The sequence below is a fragment of the Triticum urartu genome, chromosome 5 (assembly GCF_003073215.2).
Source record: "Triticum urartu cultivar G1812 chromosome 5, Tu2.1, whole genome shotgun sequence".
Classification (NCBI taxonomy): domain Eukaryota; kingdom Viridiplantae; phylum Streptophyta; class Magnoliopsida; order Poales; family Poaceae; genus Triticum; species Triticum urartu.
This window is the reverse complement of record NC_053026.1, coordinates 536,620,164-536,637,951: the sequence shown is the minus strand read 5'-3', so window position 1 is coordinate 536,637,951 and position 17,788 is coordinate 536,620,164. Positions and strand designations below refer to the sequence as shown.

General features: G+C 47.0%; 1 protein-coding gene across 1 annotated transcript; it reads right to left on the bottom strand.

The window, feature by feature from the left end:
- Positions 1 to 1,577: 1,577 nt before the first annotated feature.
- LOC125507329 lies at positions 1,578 to 2,467 on the bottom strand. The gene is made up of 2 exons (XM_048671944.1): positions 2,027 to 2,467; positions 1,578 to 1,949 (listed from the first exon to the last, which is right to left on the bottom strand). The coding sequence occupies exons 1-2, from the start codon at positions 2,465 to 2,467 to the stop codon at positions 1,578 to 1,580; spliced, it is 813 nt and encodes a 270-aa protein (XP_048527901.1).
- Positions 2,468 to 17,788: the final 15,321 nt, after the last annotated feature.

Here is a 17,788-nt window from a genome sequence, read left to right as displayed (position 1 = left end):
CCTCGTCGAGCCCAAGGTGGAGTCCAGCCTCCCCCCGGAGTACGAGGAGATAGCCCGGCGCGGCTTCTCCGACGAGGACGCCATGCGGTGGTCGCGCGACGACTACCTGCGCGAGGAGATGATCCGGCCGCGCCGGGCCCTGGAGGAGATCGCCGCCCGCAAACGTGGGCGCGAGGACGAGGACGGTGTCGTCGTCCTCGATAGCGACGACGACGACGCCTCCGGACCGTCCAACCCGCCGCGCCAACCGGGGGAGGGATGCAGCAGGGACGGCGGAGGCATAGGCGGGGGCGATGACGACGACGACGGCGGCGGTGACTACACGCGGTTCTACAGCCTCCTCGGCATGTAGAACCGCGTGGGCGGGCGGCGAGGGAGACGGCGGGGTAGCCCGCGATAGTTTTTTTTTTTGTAAAATATGTTTAAATTTGAACGAACTCGCCAGTATTTGCGTTGTGTTTGCGCCGAATTTAAACATTTTAAAAATCCGTGGGGCCGCGACTGGGGGGCATCACGCCCTCAATGCACGGTTTAGCGCCGGTGCGTTCCCAGAGGTGATTTTTTGCCCCTCCTGAAAATCCAACGGCTGAAGATGCCCTTATGCACACCAACATGGGTGACCTAGGCCTAGGCCTAGCTTAGCCACCATTGCTAGCCGGCACCGGCACATCTCTTTTCCTGGTTTCCATCTCCATCGTGTAGAAAGATGCAAGCGCGGCATAACCCAACAACAATCATGATGGGTGATATACGAAAAGGCAGAATTCTCAATTGAAATTAGCACGCACGCACACGCCCTCAGCGTCTCGTGCATCAACCAGTTAATCAATTACACACAACATTCGTGCAGTAAACTCGAAACGATATTAGATAGACTCCTGCAATCGTGTTCTAGACGTTGTTATGGCATCTCCGAGGCGGATCAGTAAGGGTGTGTTTGGTTGAGGAACCAACTGTCACGAAATGGAATGGTTCCATTCCAGAGGAACGGGTCGGTTCCGTTCTTGTGTTTGATAGGTGCAAAAAAGTAGAACGGGTTGGTTCCATTCCAGTGTTTGGTTTGGAAGAATGAAAGAACAAAAATTCAAATTTTCGGCAGCATTTCGTTTGTATTTTCAAGAAAAAAACAACATAACTATATATATTGACAAAGAACACAATTTCCAGCAATATCATAAGATGACAATCATGTAGTAAGTTCATTTGGTATATCCAAAAGCAATCAGCACGTACATGTCTTTTACATACAAATAGGCAGTACATGTCTTTCACATATAAATAACCAAGGAAAGTGCACTACACTCATACATGTTCACACACCAAACATCCAAAAGCAACCCAATGGTACTACAGCCATACATGTTCACATACCAAACATCCAAAAGCAACCCAATGGCACTACAGCCATACATGTCAAGTTCACATACTTGACAACCATATCAAATTTAGACGTTCTTCTTCACATACCTACTCACCTAAACGGATTTGTTGGTTTTGGAAAGCTTCATGAAGGCCCTTGCAGTCTTGGGATTGTCAACAAGATGAGCATAGTAATGGGCAAGGTGCTCTTCATCAAATTATTTCAAACAAGAGATTACATCCCAAAGGTCATCGGATATATCATCATCATCTCCACCAGATTTCACAAGAGCTTCAGCCACAAGTTTAAATCCATCTTTGAGAATGGCACCTAGTGGATCCTCTAGAACTTTCACCACCTTGGCCTTCTTTTTTGGTGGTCCTTTGGGGTCAGAAGACTCACCAACTTGCGGTGACGTGTTGATCTCACCATTCACCTCACCATTCTCCTTATCATCGACGCCAATAGAAAGGAGATCATTTCCAGACCTTGCATTCATCCCTTTAGCCCCGGTTGTTCCAAAAATGGTCGCCATAGCATGATAGTGTTCAATTGGGTTATTCAAGAAGGGAGCATCAGGTTTGTGGGTCTACAAAAAATTTGCAAGTCATTAGCATAATGAAGGCAGAAAATGAGATGATATCGTTCATACTATAAGAAGCTTACCATACAATGACCTGCATAGTGCTCATCGCTGAGCCTAATTGTGCAAGTATCTTCATCCCATAGAGCTCCACTTAAATTCTTCAAATTGACAACCCTGACCCAAATCTTCCTCCACTTCTTGAGATGGTTTCTAACTTGATCAGAGGTGATAGTTAGCTTGAATTGCTTGTTCAAAACAGCAGCACATTGTTTGAGATGTGTCTCCCTGAATCCACTAGAAGTTCTCTTCCCTTTAGCAACAAGGTCAGCCAAAAAACCTAGCATACTGTTGGTCATGGAAGTGGTCCATACAATGACCCCACTTTTCCCGGAGTTTCCACTTGCAGCGGTAACTTCAACATTGTCCATTTCTGTCCAGTCATCAAAAAATTGCAAAAGAATGGATGAAATCATCACAAATATATGGTTTGACATAATAAATACCACAGTCAGTCCAGCCATCAAAATGTTGCAATAAAAAGGATGAAATCATCACAAATATATGATTTGACATAATAAATACCACAATCTGTCCAGCCATCAAAATGTTGCAATAAAAATGATGAAATCATCACAAATACATGGTTTGACATAACAAATACCACAATCTGTCCAGCCATCAAATGAATGCAAAGGTAGTTGCATAAACATTACAAATACATAGTGCACTGCACTCATAAATTGGCATACATAAGTTGCCTATCTTCCCACATTTGGGCAGCAATTTGTAGCCTATGGTCTACCAAGGCCCTATTGTCACTTAATTGTTGCCTTGATGTTCGAATTGGTTGGGTGGTCCATGTCACTTCCGGTATAATGAATTCATCAATCCCTTGTGATAGTGCATAATTATGAAGAACACAACAAGCTATAACAATGTCAACTTGGACCGGAAAAGTGAAGAATGGTTTGGCATCATCTAAAATTTTGAAACGCCTCTTGAGAGATCCAAAAGCCCTCTCTACCGTCACCCGTAGAGATGAGTGCCTAAGGTTGAATAGCTCCTTGTCATTTTGGACCGGATTGTTGCCCCACTCATTCAAATGATACCTCATGCCACGAAAAGGTGGTAAGAACCCAGGCTTGGCTCCATAACCGGCATCAACTAGGTAGTACTTTCCTAAAAAATAAAAATAAATATTGGTTACAATGGTTTCGTAAGGCAGTAACAAATGGACAATTTCTATCTAGGTCAACGTCTTACCAGGTGGTACTTGTAAGCCTCTCTCACGAGTTAATGCATCAGCTAAGACGGTCGCGTCGTGTGCGGACCCTTCCCAACCAGCCAACACATATGTGAAGCAGAGGTCAAAATCTACTGCTGCCATCACATTTTGAGTGGTAAAGGCCTTCCTACCACGAAAAGAAGGCTCCACATCTTTGGTAACCCCTGCTCGCACCTGTGTACCATCGATAGCTCCAATACAATCCTATATAGAGACCAGTATTAAATGGTATATCATATAGCCTAGATAGCTAAGGAATAGTCTCTGAAATTACCTTAAAATATGGGTCAAATCGATGATTTCCTATAATTTTTGCGGGGGTTTCCTGAAGGAAATATGCCCTAGAGGCAATAATAAAGTTATTATTTATTTCCTTATATCATGATAAATGTTTATTATTCATGCTAGAATTGTATTAACCGGAAACATAATACATGTGTGAATACATAGACAAACAGAGTGTCACTAGTATGCCTCTACTTGACTAGCTCATTAATCAAAGATGGTTATGTTTCCTAACCATGGACAAAGAGTTGTTATTTGATTAACGGGATCACATCATTAGTTGAATGATCTGATTGACATGACTCATTCCATTAGCTTAACACCCGATCGTTTAGTATGTTGCTATTGCTTTCTTCATGACTTATACATGTTCCTATGAATATGAGATTATGCAACTCCCGTTTGCCGGAGGAACACTTTGTGTGCTACCAAACGTCACAACGTAACTGGGTGATTATAAAGGAGCTCTACAGGTGTCTCCAAAGGTACGTGTTGGGTTGGCGTATTTCGAGATTAGGATTTGTCACTCCGAATGTCGGAGAGGTATCTCTGGGCCCTCTCGGTAATGCACATCACTTAAGCCTTGCAAGCATTGCAACTAATGAGTTAGTTGCGGGATGATGTATTACGGAAAGAGTAAAGAGACTTGCCGGTAACGAGATTGAACTAGGTATTGGATACCGATGATCGAATCTCGGACAAGTAACATACCGATGACAAAGGGAACACCGTATGTTGTTATGCGGTCTGACCGATAAAGATCTTCGTAGAAAATGTAGGATCCAATATGAGCATCCAGGTTCTGCTATTGGTTATTGACCGGAGACGTGTCTCGGTCATGTCTACATTGTTCTCGAACCCGTAGGGTCCGCACGCTTAAGGTTTCGATGACAATTATATTATGAGTTTTTGCGTTTTGATGTACCGAAGGTTGTTCGGAGTCCCGGATGTGTTCACGGACATGACGAGGAGTCTCGAAATGGTTGAGACATAAAGATTGATATATTGGAAGCCTATGTTTGGATATCGGAAGTGTTCCGGGTGAAATCGGGATTTTACCGGAGTACCGGGAGGTTACCGAAACCCCCCGGGAGGTATATGGGCCTTAGTGGGCCTTAGTGGAAGAGAAGAGAGATGGCCAGAGATGGGCCGCGCGCCTCTCCCCCCCTTGGTCCGAATAGGACAAGGAGAGGGGGCCGGCCCCCCTTCCTCCTCTCTCCTGGCGCGCCTCCTCTTGGCCGCCCCCCCTTTTGAGCCTTTATATACGGAGGCAGGGGCACCCCCTAGAGACACAAGTTGATCTTCGTGATCGTTCCTTAGCCGTGTGCGGTGCTCCCCTCCACCATATTCCACCTCGGTCATATTGTTGCAGTGCTTAGGCGAAGCACTGCGACGGTAGAACATCAAGATCGTCACCACGCCGTCGTGCTGACGGAACTCCTCCCCGACGCTTTGCTGGATCGGAGCCCGGGGATAGTCATCGAGCTGAACGTGTGCCAAGAACTCGGAGGTGCCGGAGTAACGGTGCTGGGATCGGTCGGATTGGAAAGACGTACGACTACTTCCTCTATGTTGCGTCAACGCTTCCGCTTCGGTCTACGAGGGTACATAGACAACACTCTCCCCTCTCGTTGCTATGCATCACCATGATCTTGCGTGTGCGTAGGAATTTTTTTTAAATTACTACGTTCCCCAACAGTGGTATCAGAGCCTAGGTTTTTATGGTTTGATGTTATATGCACGAGTAGAACACAAGTGAGTTGTGGGAGATATAAGTCATACTGCTTACCAGCATGTCATACTTTGGTTCGGCGGTATTGTTGGACGAAGCGGCCCGGACCGACATTACACGTACGCTTACACGAGACCGGTTCTCCCGACGTGCTTTGCACATAGGTGGCTTGCGGGTGACAGTTTCTCCAACTTTAGTTGAACTGAGTGTGGCTACGCCCGGTCCTTGCGAAGGTTAAAACAGCACCAACTTGACAAACTATCGTTGTGGTTTTGATGCGTAGGTAAGATTGGTTCTTGCTTAAGCCCGTAGCAGCCACGTAAAAATTGCAACAACAAAGTAGAGGACGTCTAACTTGTTTTTGCAGGGCATGTTGTGATGTGATATGGTCAAGACATGATGCTAAATTTTATTGTATGAGATGATCATGTTTTGTAACCGAGTTATCGGCAACTGGCAGGAGCCATATGGTTGTCGCTTTATTGTATGCAATGCAATCGCGCTGTAATGCTTTACTTTATCACTAAGCGGTAGCGATAGTCGTGGAAGCATAAGATTGGCGAGACGACAACGATACTACGATGGAGATCAAGGTGTCGCGCCGGTAACGATGGTGATCACGATGGTGCTTCGGAGATGGAGATCACAAGCACAAGATGATGATGGCCATATCATATCACTTATATTGATTGCATGTGGTGTTTATCTTTTATGCATCTTATCTTGCTTTGATTGACGGTAGCATTATAAGATGATCTCTCACTAAATTATCAAGAAGTGTTCTCCCTGAGTATGCACCGTTGCGAAAGTTCTTCGTGCTGAGACACCACGTGATGATCGGGTGTGATAGGCTCTACGTTCAAATACAACGGGTGCAAAACAGTTGCACACGCGGAATACTCAGGTTATACTTGACGAGCCAAGCATATACAGATATGGCCTCGGAACACGGAGACCGAAAGGTCGAGCGTGAATCATATAGTAGATATGATCAACATAGTGATGTTCACCAATGAAACTACTCCATCTCACGTGATGATCGGACATGGTTTAGTTAATTTGGATCACGTAATCACTTAGAGGATTAGAGGGATATCTATCTAAGTGGGAGTTCTTAAGTAATATGATTAATTGAACTTTAATTTATCATGAACTTAGTCCTGGTAGTATTAGCATATCTATGTTGTAGATCAATAGCTCGCGTTATTTCTTTCATATGTTTATTTTGATATGTTCCTAGAGAAAAATTGTGTTGAAAGATGTTAGTAGCAATGATGCGGATTGGATCCGTGATCTGAGGTTTATCCTCATTGCTGCACAGAAAAATTATGTTCTTGATGCACCGCTAGGTGACAGACCTATTGCAGGAGCAGATACACACGTTATGAACGTTTGGCTAGCTCAATATGATGACTACTTGATAGTTTAGTGCACCATGCTTAATGGCTTAGAATCGGGACTTCAAAGACGTTTTGAACGTCATGGACCATATGAGATGTTCCAGGAGTTGAAGTTAATATTTCAAGCAAATACCCGAGTTGAGAGATATGAAGTCTCCAACAAGTTCTATAGCTAAAAGATGGAGGAGAATCACTCAACTAGTGAGCATGTGCTCAGATTGTCTAGGTACTACAATCACTTGAATCAAGTGGGAGTTAATCTTCCAGATAAGATAGTGATTGACAGAATTCTTTAGTCACCATCACCAAGTTAGTAGAACTCCGTGATGAACTATAGTATGCAAGGGATGACGAAAATGATTCCTGAGCTTTTCATGATGATGAAATCGATGAAGGTAGAAATCAAGAAAAATATCAAGTGTTGATGGTTGACAAGACTACTAGTTTCAAGAAAAGGGCAAAGGGAAGAAGGGGAACTTCAATAAGAACGGCAAGCGAGTTGCTGCTCAAGTAAAGAAGCCCAAGTCTGGACCTAAGCCTGAGACTGAGTGCTTCTACTGCAAAGGGATTGGTCACTGGAAGCGGAACTGCCCCAAGTATTTAGCGGATAAGAAGGATGGCAAAGTGAACAAAATTATATTTGATATACAGATTATTGATATGTATTTTACCAGTGTTCGTAGCAACCCCTCGGTATTTGGTACTGGTTCAGTTGCTAAGAGTAGTAACTCGAAACGGGAGTTGCAGAATGAACAGAGACTAGTTAAGGGTGAAGTGACGATGAGAGTTGGAAGTGGTTCCAAGATTGATATGATCATCATCGCACACTCCCTATACTTTCGGGATTAGTGTGGAACCTAAATAAGTGTTATTTGGTGTTGAGCATGAATATGATTTGATCATGTTTATTGCAATACAGTTATTCATTTAAGTAAGAGAATAAATTGTTGTTCTGTTTACATGAATAAAACCTTATATGGTTACACACCCAATGAAAATGGTTCGTTGGATCTCGATCGTAGTGATACACATATTCATAATATTGAAACCAAAAGATGCAAAGTTAATAATGATAGTGCAACTTATTTGTGGCACTGCCGTTTAGGTCATATTGATGTAAAGCGCATGAAAAACTCCATGCTGATGGGCTTTTGGAATCACTTAATGCTTGCGAACCATGCCTCATGGGCAAGATGACTAAAACTCCATTCTCCGGAACAATGGAGCGAGCAACTGACTTATTGGAAATAATACATACTGATGTATGCGATCCGATGAGTGTTAAGGCTCGCGGCGGGTATCGTTATTTTCTGACCTTCACAGATGATTTGAGCAAATATGGGTATATCTACTTGATGAAACATAAGTCTAAAACATTTGAAAAGATCAAAGAATTTCAGAGTGAAGTGGAAAATCATCGTGACAAGAAAATAAGGTTTCTACGATCTGATCGCGGAGACAAATATTTGAGTTACAAGTTTGGTCTTCATTTAAAACAATGTGAAATAGTTTCACAAATTCATGCCACCTGGAACATCACAGCATAATGGTGTGTCCGAACGTCATAACTGTACTTCATTGGATATAGTACAATCTATGATGTCTCTTACCGATCTACCACTATCGTTTTGGGGTTATGCATTAGAGACAACTGCATTCACGTTAAAAAGGGCACCATCTAAGTCCGTTGAGACGACACAATCTGAACTGTGTTTTGGCAAGAAACTAAAGTTGTCGTTTCTTAAAGTTTGGGACTATGATGCTTATATGAAAAAGTTTCATCCCGATAAGCTCAAACCCAAATCAGAGAAATATGTCTTCATAGGATACCCAAAGGAGACTGTTGGGTACACCTTCTATCACAGATCCGAAGGCAATAACATTCGTTGCTAAGAATGGATCCTTTCTAGAGAAGGATTTTCTCTCGAAAGAAGTGAGTGGGAGGAAAGTAGAACTTGATGAGGTAACTGTACCTGCTCCCTTGTTGGAAAGTAGTACATCACAGAAACCAGTTTCTGTGACACCTACACCAATTAGCGAGGAAGCTAATGATGATGATCATGTAACTTCAGATCAAGTTACTACCGAATCTCGTAGGTAAACCAGAGTGAGATCCGCACCAGAGTGGTACGGTAATCCTATTCTGGAGGTCATGTTACTTGACCATGACGAACCTACGAACTATGAGGAAGCGATGATGAGCCCAGATTCTGATAAATGGCTTGAGACCATGAAATCTGAGATAGGATCCATGTATGAGAACAAAGTGTGGACTTTGGTGGACTTGCCCGAGGATCGGCAAGCCATTGATAATAAATGGATCTTCAAGAGGAAGACGGACACGGATAGTAGTGTTGCTATCTACAAAGCTAGAATTGTCGCAAAAGGTTTTCGACAAGTTCAAGGTGTTGACTACAATGAGAGTTTCTCACTCGTATCTATGCTTAAGTCCGTCCGAATCATGTTAGTAATTGCCGCATTTTATGAAATCTGGCAAATGGATAAACAAAACTGCATTCCTTAATGAATTTATTAAAGAAGAGTTGTATGTGATGCAACAAGATGGTTTTGTCAATCCTAAAGGTGCTAACAAAATATGCAAACTCCAGCGATCCATTTATGGACTGGTGCAAGCATATCGGAGTTGGAATATACGCTTTGGTAAGTTGATCAAAGCATATAGTTTTATACAGACTTGCGATGAAGTCTGTATTTACAAGAAAGTGAGTGGGAGCACTACAACATTTCTGATAAGTATATGTGAATGACATATTGTTGATCGAAAATAATGTAGAATTATTCTGCAGAGCATAAAGGAGTGTTTGAAAGGAGTTTTTCAAAGAAAGACCTCGGTGAAGCTGCTTACATATTGAGTATCAAGATCTATAGAGATAGATTAAGACGCTTGATAAGTTTTTTCAATGAGTACATACCTTGACAAGATTTTGAAGTAGTTCAAAATGGAACAGTCAAAGAAAAAGTTTCTTGCCTGTGTTACAAGGTGTGAACTTGAGTAAGACTCAAAGCCCGACCACGGCAGAAGATAGAAAGAGAATGAAAGTCATTCCCTATGCCTCAGTCATAGGTTCTATAAAGTATGCCATGCTGTGTACCAGATCTATTGTATACCATACACTGTGTTAAGAGAGGGAGTACAATAGTGATCTAGGAGTAGATCAATGGACAGCGGTCAAAATTATCCTTACTGGAATAAGGATATGTTTCTCGATTACGGAGGTGACAAAAGGTTCGTCGTAAAGGGTTACGTCGATGCAAGTTTTGACACTGATCCAGATGACTCTAAGTCTCAATCTGGATACATATTGAAAGTGGGAGCAATTAGCTAGAGTAGCTCCATGCAGAGCATTGTTGACATAGAAATTTGCAAAATACATGCGGATCTGAATGTGGCAGACCCGTTGACTAAACTTCTCTCACAAGAAAAACATGATCACTTTTGGGGTCTTAATCATATAGCGATGTGAACTAGATTATTGAATCTAGTAAACCCTTTGGGTGTTAGTCACATGGAGATGTGAACCAATCACATAAAGATGTGAACTATTGATGTTAAATCACATGGCGATGTGATCTAGATTATTGACTCTAGTGGAAGTGGGAGACTGAAGGAAATATGCCCTAGAGGCAATAATAAAGTTATTATTTATTTCTTTATATCATGACAAATGTTTATTATTCATGCTAGAATTGTATTAACCGGAAACATAATACATGTGTGAATACATAGACAAACAGAGTGTCACTAGTATGCCTCTACTTGACTAGCTCGTTAATCAAATATGGTTATGTTTCCTAACCATGGACAAAGAGTTGTTATTTGATTAACGGGATCACATCATTAGTTGAATGATCTGATTGACATGACCCATTCCATTAGCTTAGCACCCAATCGTTTAGTATGTTGCTATTGCTTTCTTCATGACTTATACATGTTCCTATGAATATGAGATTATGCAACTCCCGTTTGCCGGAGGAACACTTTGTGTGCTACCAAACGTCACAACGTAACTGGGTGATTATAAAGGAGCTCTACAGGTGTCTCCAAAGGTACATGTTGGGTTGGCGTATTTCAAGATTAGGATTTGTCACTCCGAATGTCGGAGAGGTATCTCTGGGCCCTCTCGGTAATGCACATCACATAAGCCTTGCAAGCATTTCAACTAATGAGTTGGTTGCGAGATGATGTATTATGAAACGAGTAAAGAGACTTGCCGGTAATGAGATTGAACTAGGTATTGAGATACCGACGATCGAATCTCGGGCAAGTAACATACCGATGACAAAGGGAACAACGTATGTTGTTATGCGGTCTGACCGATAAAGATCTTCGTAGAAAATGTAGGAGCCAATATGAGCATCCAGGTTCCGCTATTGGTTATTGATCGGAGACGTGTCTCGGTCATGTCTACATTGTTCTCGAACCCGTAGGGTCCGCACGCTTAAGGTTTCGATGACAATTATATTATGAGTTTATGCGTTTTGATGTACCGAAGGTTGTTCGGAGTCCCGGATGTGTTCACGGACATGACGAGGAGTCTCGAAATGGTCGAGACATAAAGATTGATATATTGGAAGCCTATGTTTGGATATCGGAAGTGTTCCGGGTGAAATCGGGATTTTACCGGAGTACCGGGAGGTTACTGGAACCCCCTGGGAGGTATATGGGCCTTAGTGGGCCTTAGTGGAAGAGAAGAGAGATGGCCAGAGATGGGCCGCGTGCCTCTCCCCCCTTGGTCCAAATAGGACAAGGAGAGGGGGCCGGCCCCCCTTCCTCCTCTCTCCCCCCTCCACGAATCCTATTCCAACTAGGAAAGGGGGGGAGTCCTACTCCCGGAGGGAGTAGGACTCCTCCTGGCGCGCCTCCTCTTGGCCGCCCCCCCCCTTTTGAGCCTTTATATACAGAGGCAGGGGCACCCCCTAGAGACACAAGTTGATCTTCGTGATCGTTCCTTAGCCGTGTGCGGTGCTCCCCTCCACCATATTCCACCTCGGTCATATTGTTGCAGTGCTTAGGCGAAGCCCTGCAACGATAGAACATCAAGATCGTCACCACGCCGTCGTGCTGACGGAACTCCTCCCCGACGCTTTGCTGGATCGGAGCCCGGGGATCGTCATCGAGCTGAACGTGTGCCAAGAACTCGGAGGTGCCGAAGTAAGGGTGCTTGGATCGGTCGGATCGGGAAGACGTACGACTACTTCCTCTACGTTGCGTCAACGCTTCCGCTTCGGTCTACGAGGGTACGTAGACAACACTCTCCCCTCTTGTTGCTATGCATCACCATGATCTTGCGTGTGCATAGGAATTTTTTTGAAATTACTACGTTCCCCAACATTTCCAATGATGGTGGCCTTATATAATCATTACGAAGCTCGCCTATGGCATGAAGAGCCTTTCTAAAATAGATGCTTGTTGTGCCATATGATCTACCAAAATTGGCAGAAACAACCCTATTCCGAAGGTTATGCACAATTGTGTGCAAAAACATTGCCAATTGTTGCTCCACACTAAGATGTGGACTATCTTGTAGCAAGTTGCGATCCCTCAATATGCCACACAAGCAAAAGAACGCTGCTCTTTCAAACCTTAGCATGTTTTTGCATAACACATCGCTTTGCCAAATTTTCTGGTTTAGATAGTCATATCTGATTCGATCTCTTTCATGCATTGGGCCATAGGTAATACGTGGTCTCATCTTCCTTATAATTGCCCGAACAATGACTGCCATTGCAGCTAGTGCAACAAAAACAGCTGCTCCCCTAGCCATCCTTTTTCTTTTGTTCATCTTGCTGACCATCTACAAGTGATGCATACAGTCAAAAATATATGACTACTAATTACTTGTAACCATGGATCTGGTGAGTACACAACATCACTTATTAAATTTTTTTGGGTAATCATAGATCTACACAGTAGGCGCATCACATATATATGGAACAAATAGAGGAGGAACATGGCACACACAGGAAATAAAAATCTGCCATCAATCCATTGTACCCATCAAGCGTATACAAAGGAGTAGGAACCATACCTTGGCTTCATTGCTAGCCGCCAATCCAGATCTGTAGGCACACCTCCGGCCGCTCCTTCCTCTCCTGCCGCTGCCAGGTAGGTCTCCACCCGGTCCTAGGTCGCCGCCGAGCTGCAGATGTGCGCCATCTGGGGAGAGACGACGGGGAGGAGAGGGAATCGGCGCTGGAGAGGGAAGAGACGACGGGGAGGAGAGGGAATCGGCGCTGGAGAGGGAGGAGTGGCAGATCGAGAGAGGGAGAGATGTGGGAGGTTGGCGGCGCTGAGATGCGGGAGGGGGGCTGCGTGCGAGGGGAACGGGGGCTCGAGGGCTCGTCTCTGTCGTCCGGCCGATTTGGAGGTATGCGTCGGTTCCACATAATCACCGAATATTCGGTTTTCTGGGACTGGTGGGTTCTGGGCCCTTCGGCTAACTGAACACGGGAATGGGCTTTTGGAATGGGTCGGACCCATGACATTCTATCCCATGACAGCAACCGAACACACCCTAAACTTCCTGCAACTGTTCGGACCACGTTGATTGAATCGTGAAAGCCATCCAATGCGGTTATGTATCAGTCTGCGGAGCGATCTGGACACGATTTTTCCCGCAAACCAAAGACAAAAGCAGGGGAGGCTTGTGGGAGTCCGGACTGCTCCCAGACCCACTCCCGACCGCCCTGTCGCACCAAAAAACAACATCTGCTCGTCGCGCGCTTTCCATCCCACACCTTGCGCCGCTTGCAGCGCCGTATTTATGCCGTCCCAGAGTATGCAGACATTGATACCGCGATTTGACTGGGCGGGAAGGCGGCGCAGACAGAAGCAACTTCTCAGGCGTTGTCGCCGCTTTAATGCGGCTGCTGCGTCCCGAGAAACCAACTCCGGTCGCTGCCCCACATTGAAGCGGGCTGACCGCCCCTCCGCCGTGGCTATTTAAGCCACATTGAAGCAAGAGCCGACGTCCCTCTAGCGCCTCCGCCGTGTGAAGGAGGAGCCGCACAGCCGCTACGCACGGATCGACGGGTCATCATCGCCACCACGGCGGCAACGCCGCGTGAAGGAGGAGCTACCGCCCGCGATCGCCAAGACGCGTGGCCGCATCCTCCACTATCTCGGAGGCGGCGGTTACAGCGGTGCCTCCGGCTCTTGGGCCGTGGTATCCGAAGAAAAGCGCGTTGCGCAGCGGCAAGCGAGGTTAAACCGGCGCAATGTCGGTCGCCGCTCAAAGTTTGTCAAGACGGGCGTGGCGCCGGAGTAGGTCCACAACGACCCCGATCTCACTGCCGCGTGGGCGCTCGACCGCTCTGTCACCACTGCGGAGACGGCTGCTAGGCGCCGCCGCCGCCTTGACGGCGAGCTTGCCAAGATCATCACCGCAGCCGCCGGGCAAAGTTGCCGCGGCCCTCAGGCGCTGTTTTGCCGCTGGAGGGACGACGATAACGGCACCGACGGAGACGGCGGTTCGGCAGGGCAAGGCGGCCACGCGTATGGGGTGGTCATCCAGTATAAGGTTTAGGTTTTTTTTAAGTTAAACGGTCGAAATATCGATCTTTTTATGTAAATTATATCCGAATTTGAATGAAAACCATCCGGTTTGCATGAATTACGTTCGGTTGGTTTGAGTTGTCGTGAAAATATATGCGGCTAGCGTTGAATGACTGCTTTCTGCACTCGTGTCCATAGACTGGTCCCCTGTATGTGTACGGGTGCGAAAGGTTTTTTGTGGGTTACTGGGTTACCGACTTACCGTTGGAGATGCCCTTATCGCAGTTTTCGGACAAACGGAAACGGTTGCCACGGTTTGAAACGGATCCCACGAACGGCGACTTGACGGACGCCCATGACCACTGGGTGGAGCGCAAACAAGACGTCGCAGTCTCTTCTTCGACACATCAGACGTCGGACGGACACCGATCGTTGATGCCATCGCTGCGCCTCACTCTTGAGTGTAGAGTGCAGAGTCATGAACATGATTAGAGTGGAAGACAGAGGCCGGTGTGAAACTGCCAACGGAAAAACAGAGAGAGCAGCCGAGGACGGACGGATAGTGCACGCCCGGTCAGAGGCGCCAGTGGCCCAGGCTGCCGAGATCGACATGCGCGCGCACGAGCGCCAGGACGCGTGGTGGCACGGTCGCCAAGGGATCTCACGAGTGAGTGGAGACGACCGCCGGAGGCCACGCACGGGGACGGCGACCGGTGGCCAAGCAAATCCACTCCCGCGCCGGAGCGAGCGATGGCCGATGGGCCGCGGCCGGTTGCCGCAAAGGCTAGCATGCGTCCACAAGGCTAAAGTGCCGGGGCGTACAGTGACCCCTCCCATAAAGGCGGCTCAACTGCGGTGGCATGAAAGAGACGAGCATTATCTTGGTGCATGCGTATTCAGGCTTGATCACGAACTCTGGCCACCAGATTTTCCAATGGCTCTCGTCACATATGCGCCGCATTATTTAGGTCGGAAAGCTGGATGAGGATTCATTAATCCTGTCATCATGTCATGTTGGATGATATTGCCTACGGGGATAAATTAAAGCGTGGCTAGGCCGGCTCGCAGCGAGCACTGCGAATTACTAGTGGGTTCAGCCGCGACGCGTGTCACCACAACCTTTCTCTCGCCTAACATCCGTTCGCGTATTCTGTTCCGGTATCGGAGGTGAGATAACCCACCAAAACTTTTGTTGGTTTGGCTCATCATCCTTCTGCTCCGACTTTGTGCCCGAATTCCAAGCAGACCTTTGTCTCGTTTGCAAATGGTTCCAGGTCCACAAGTGCTTCTTGGCCACCCCAGTATCAGAATTGTCTAGTCCTGCTCACTTTTCGTATTTCAAAAACAAATTCAGCAATGCTGGAGGTTCATATTTTTATGAAACTACTACCGAATTTTTTTTTGCGGGAAATAGAAATTCTCATTACTCAAGGTGGCAATTCAGCCATCACCAAGTTTACAACGGCATCCGTTCCTGAATGGAACATACAGCAGTACGGGGGGTGCGACGACCATAAGACGCAAGTTCATAACTCACTTTATTCTGAGAACGACTACAATGGGAAAAAAGGACCTTCCGTCCCTCCGTCGTCGCCAGTCTTTTGATATCCTGCACGAGGTTGCGATGGACAGAGCGATCAATCGAAGCGGCCGTGCACATGGCCACCGCCTCCAAAGAGTCCATCTCGAGACGATCGACCGGTCGGTCCTGTGCAGCGCCAAGTCCAGCCTCTCCTTACACGCCTCAAGTTCAGCTGCAAGGGCGTTATCACATGCTCGGAACTCCCTGCATGCCGTGAAGATGATCTGCCCAAGATCATCACGGAGGATCATCCCTCCACCTGCTGTGCCTGTCGCCGGGACATAGCTCCCGTCGGTGTTCAGTTTGATGCTCGCCCTCCCAGGTGGTATCCATCTCCTGTCCTCCTTCGGAGCCGCACAAGCAGCGGATCGCTGCTGAGGCCCTAGGACGACCATCTTCCCCTTCTCCATGTCAGCTTTAGGGTGTTGCTTGATGCACATCAAGGAGTTGATGTAGCCCTGGAGGAATCGCCTGGATGCTTCGGTTGGTGGAGGCTTCTTCTCGTGGGTGATCTCGTTGCGGACGTGCCATACACGCCACAACGTCATCAGGACAATCATGCGTGTGTCCTCATCAAGCGGCTCCAGGAGTGAGAAGAGCCACTCCGGCCCCGTGTTCACCACCTCCTCCACTCTTGGGATATTCCAGTCCCTAGCCATGGCATGCCACAGCTCCTTCGCCAGGGTGCACCTACACAGAGCATGGAAGCAATCCTCTCATTCCATACCACATAGGGGACAAATATCAGTCACCTCAAGTCGTCTAGAGCACTTGTTGGCCCAAGTGGCAAGGGAGTTGGTAACAATTCTCCACGCAAACACACGTACCTTCGGGGGAGCAGGGCACCCCCATATGGTCTTCCAGATGGCGTGACGACCATCCGGTGCCCTGCTCATGGCGGTCGCTGATGGGCGCTCGCGCTCGTCCATGGCGAACCGGTAGGCAGATTGAACGGTAAAGATGTCGTTCTTCTCCGGAGCCCAGGCAATGACATCTTCAGTCTCCCGGGTCGTCGTGCAGATGGTGGTGATGGCCTGTACATCCGCCGGAAGGTCCGCAGAAGATCCATGCGCCAGGAACCATCCTCAGCGATGAGGTCCGCCACTCTCCGGAGACGGCATGTCCCCTGTTGGGTGATCGGCTGGCAAGACAGTGGTCGGGGTATCCACCTGTCCCGCCAGATGCGAATTTGGCTACCATCTCCCACACTCCAGATGATACCCTTCTTTAGGAGCTCCAGACCATGTTGAATGGCCTGCCATGTTGGGGACGCATTTCCGGTGAACACCGTATCCTCCAATCTGCCATCATGATAGTATCGAGCTTTCAACACCTGCGCACATAAACTGTCCGGTTTCGTTAGGAGTCGCCAAGCCTGCCTCGCGAGGAGGGCTTGGTTGAAGGTGCGAAAATCTCTAAAGCCCAGCCCGCCCTTGGATTTCTGCTCTAAAATCTTGGACCACGCCAACCAGTGAGTCTTCCTCTTCCCCTTCGCGGATCCCCACCAAAAGTTCCGGACCATTCGGTTCAGATCATCACAAACAGACATGGGGAGCTTGAACACCCCCATAATGTATGTGGGAATGGCCTGTGCAATCGCTTTGATCATCGTTTCCTTGCCAGCAAGGGATAGAGTGTCTCCCCATGCTATGATGCGCTTCAATAACCTGGACTGTAGATTTTGAAACTTGCCTCGTCCCATCCTTCCCTCCGGCGTGGGGAGGCCGAGGTACTTGTCCTCAAAGATGTCCGTGACCACCTGCAGGACCGCACGGATCCTTTCTTGCTCGACCTCGGGGCAAGAGGGGCCGGACATAATACTGCACTTGGCCGGGTTAACACTCTACCCCGTGGCCCTCTCATAAGTATGCAGAATGTGTTGGACCCTTCTCGCTTGCTCCTCCTCCGCTTTGAAAAACAATAGCGTGTCATCCGCAAAGAGGAGGTGAGATATGCCTGGCACTCGACGGCATACTTTCAGAGGTGTGAAAACTCCACTTGCTTCACCATCTTTCAACAAAGCAGAGAGACCGTCAGCGATT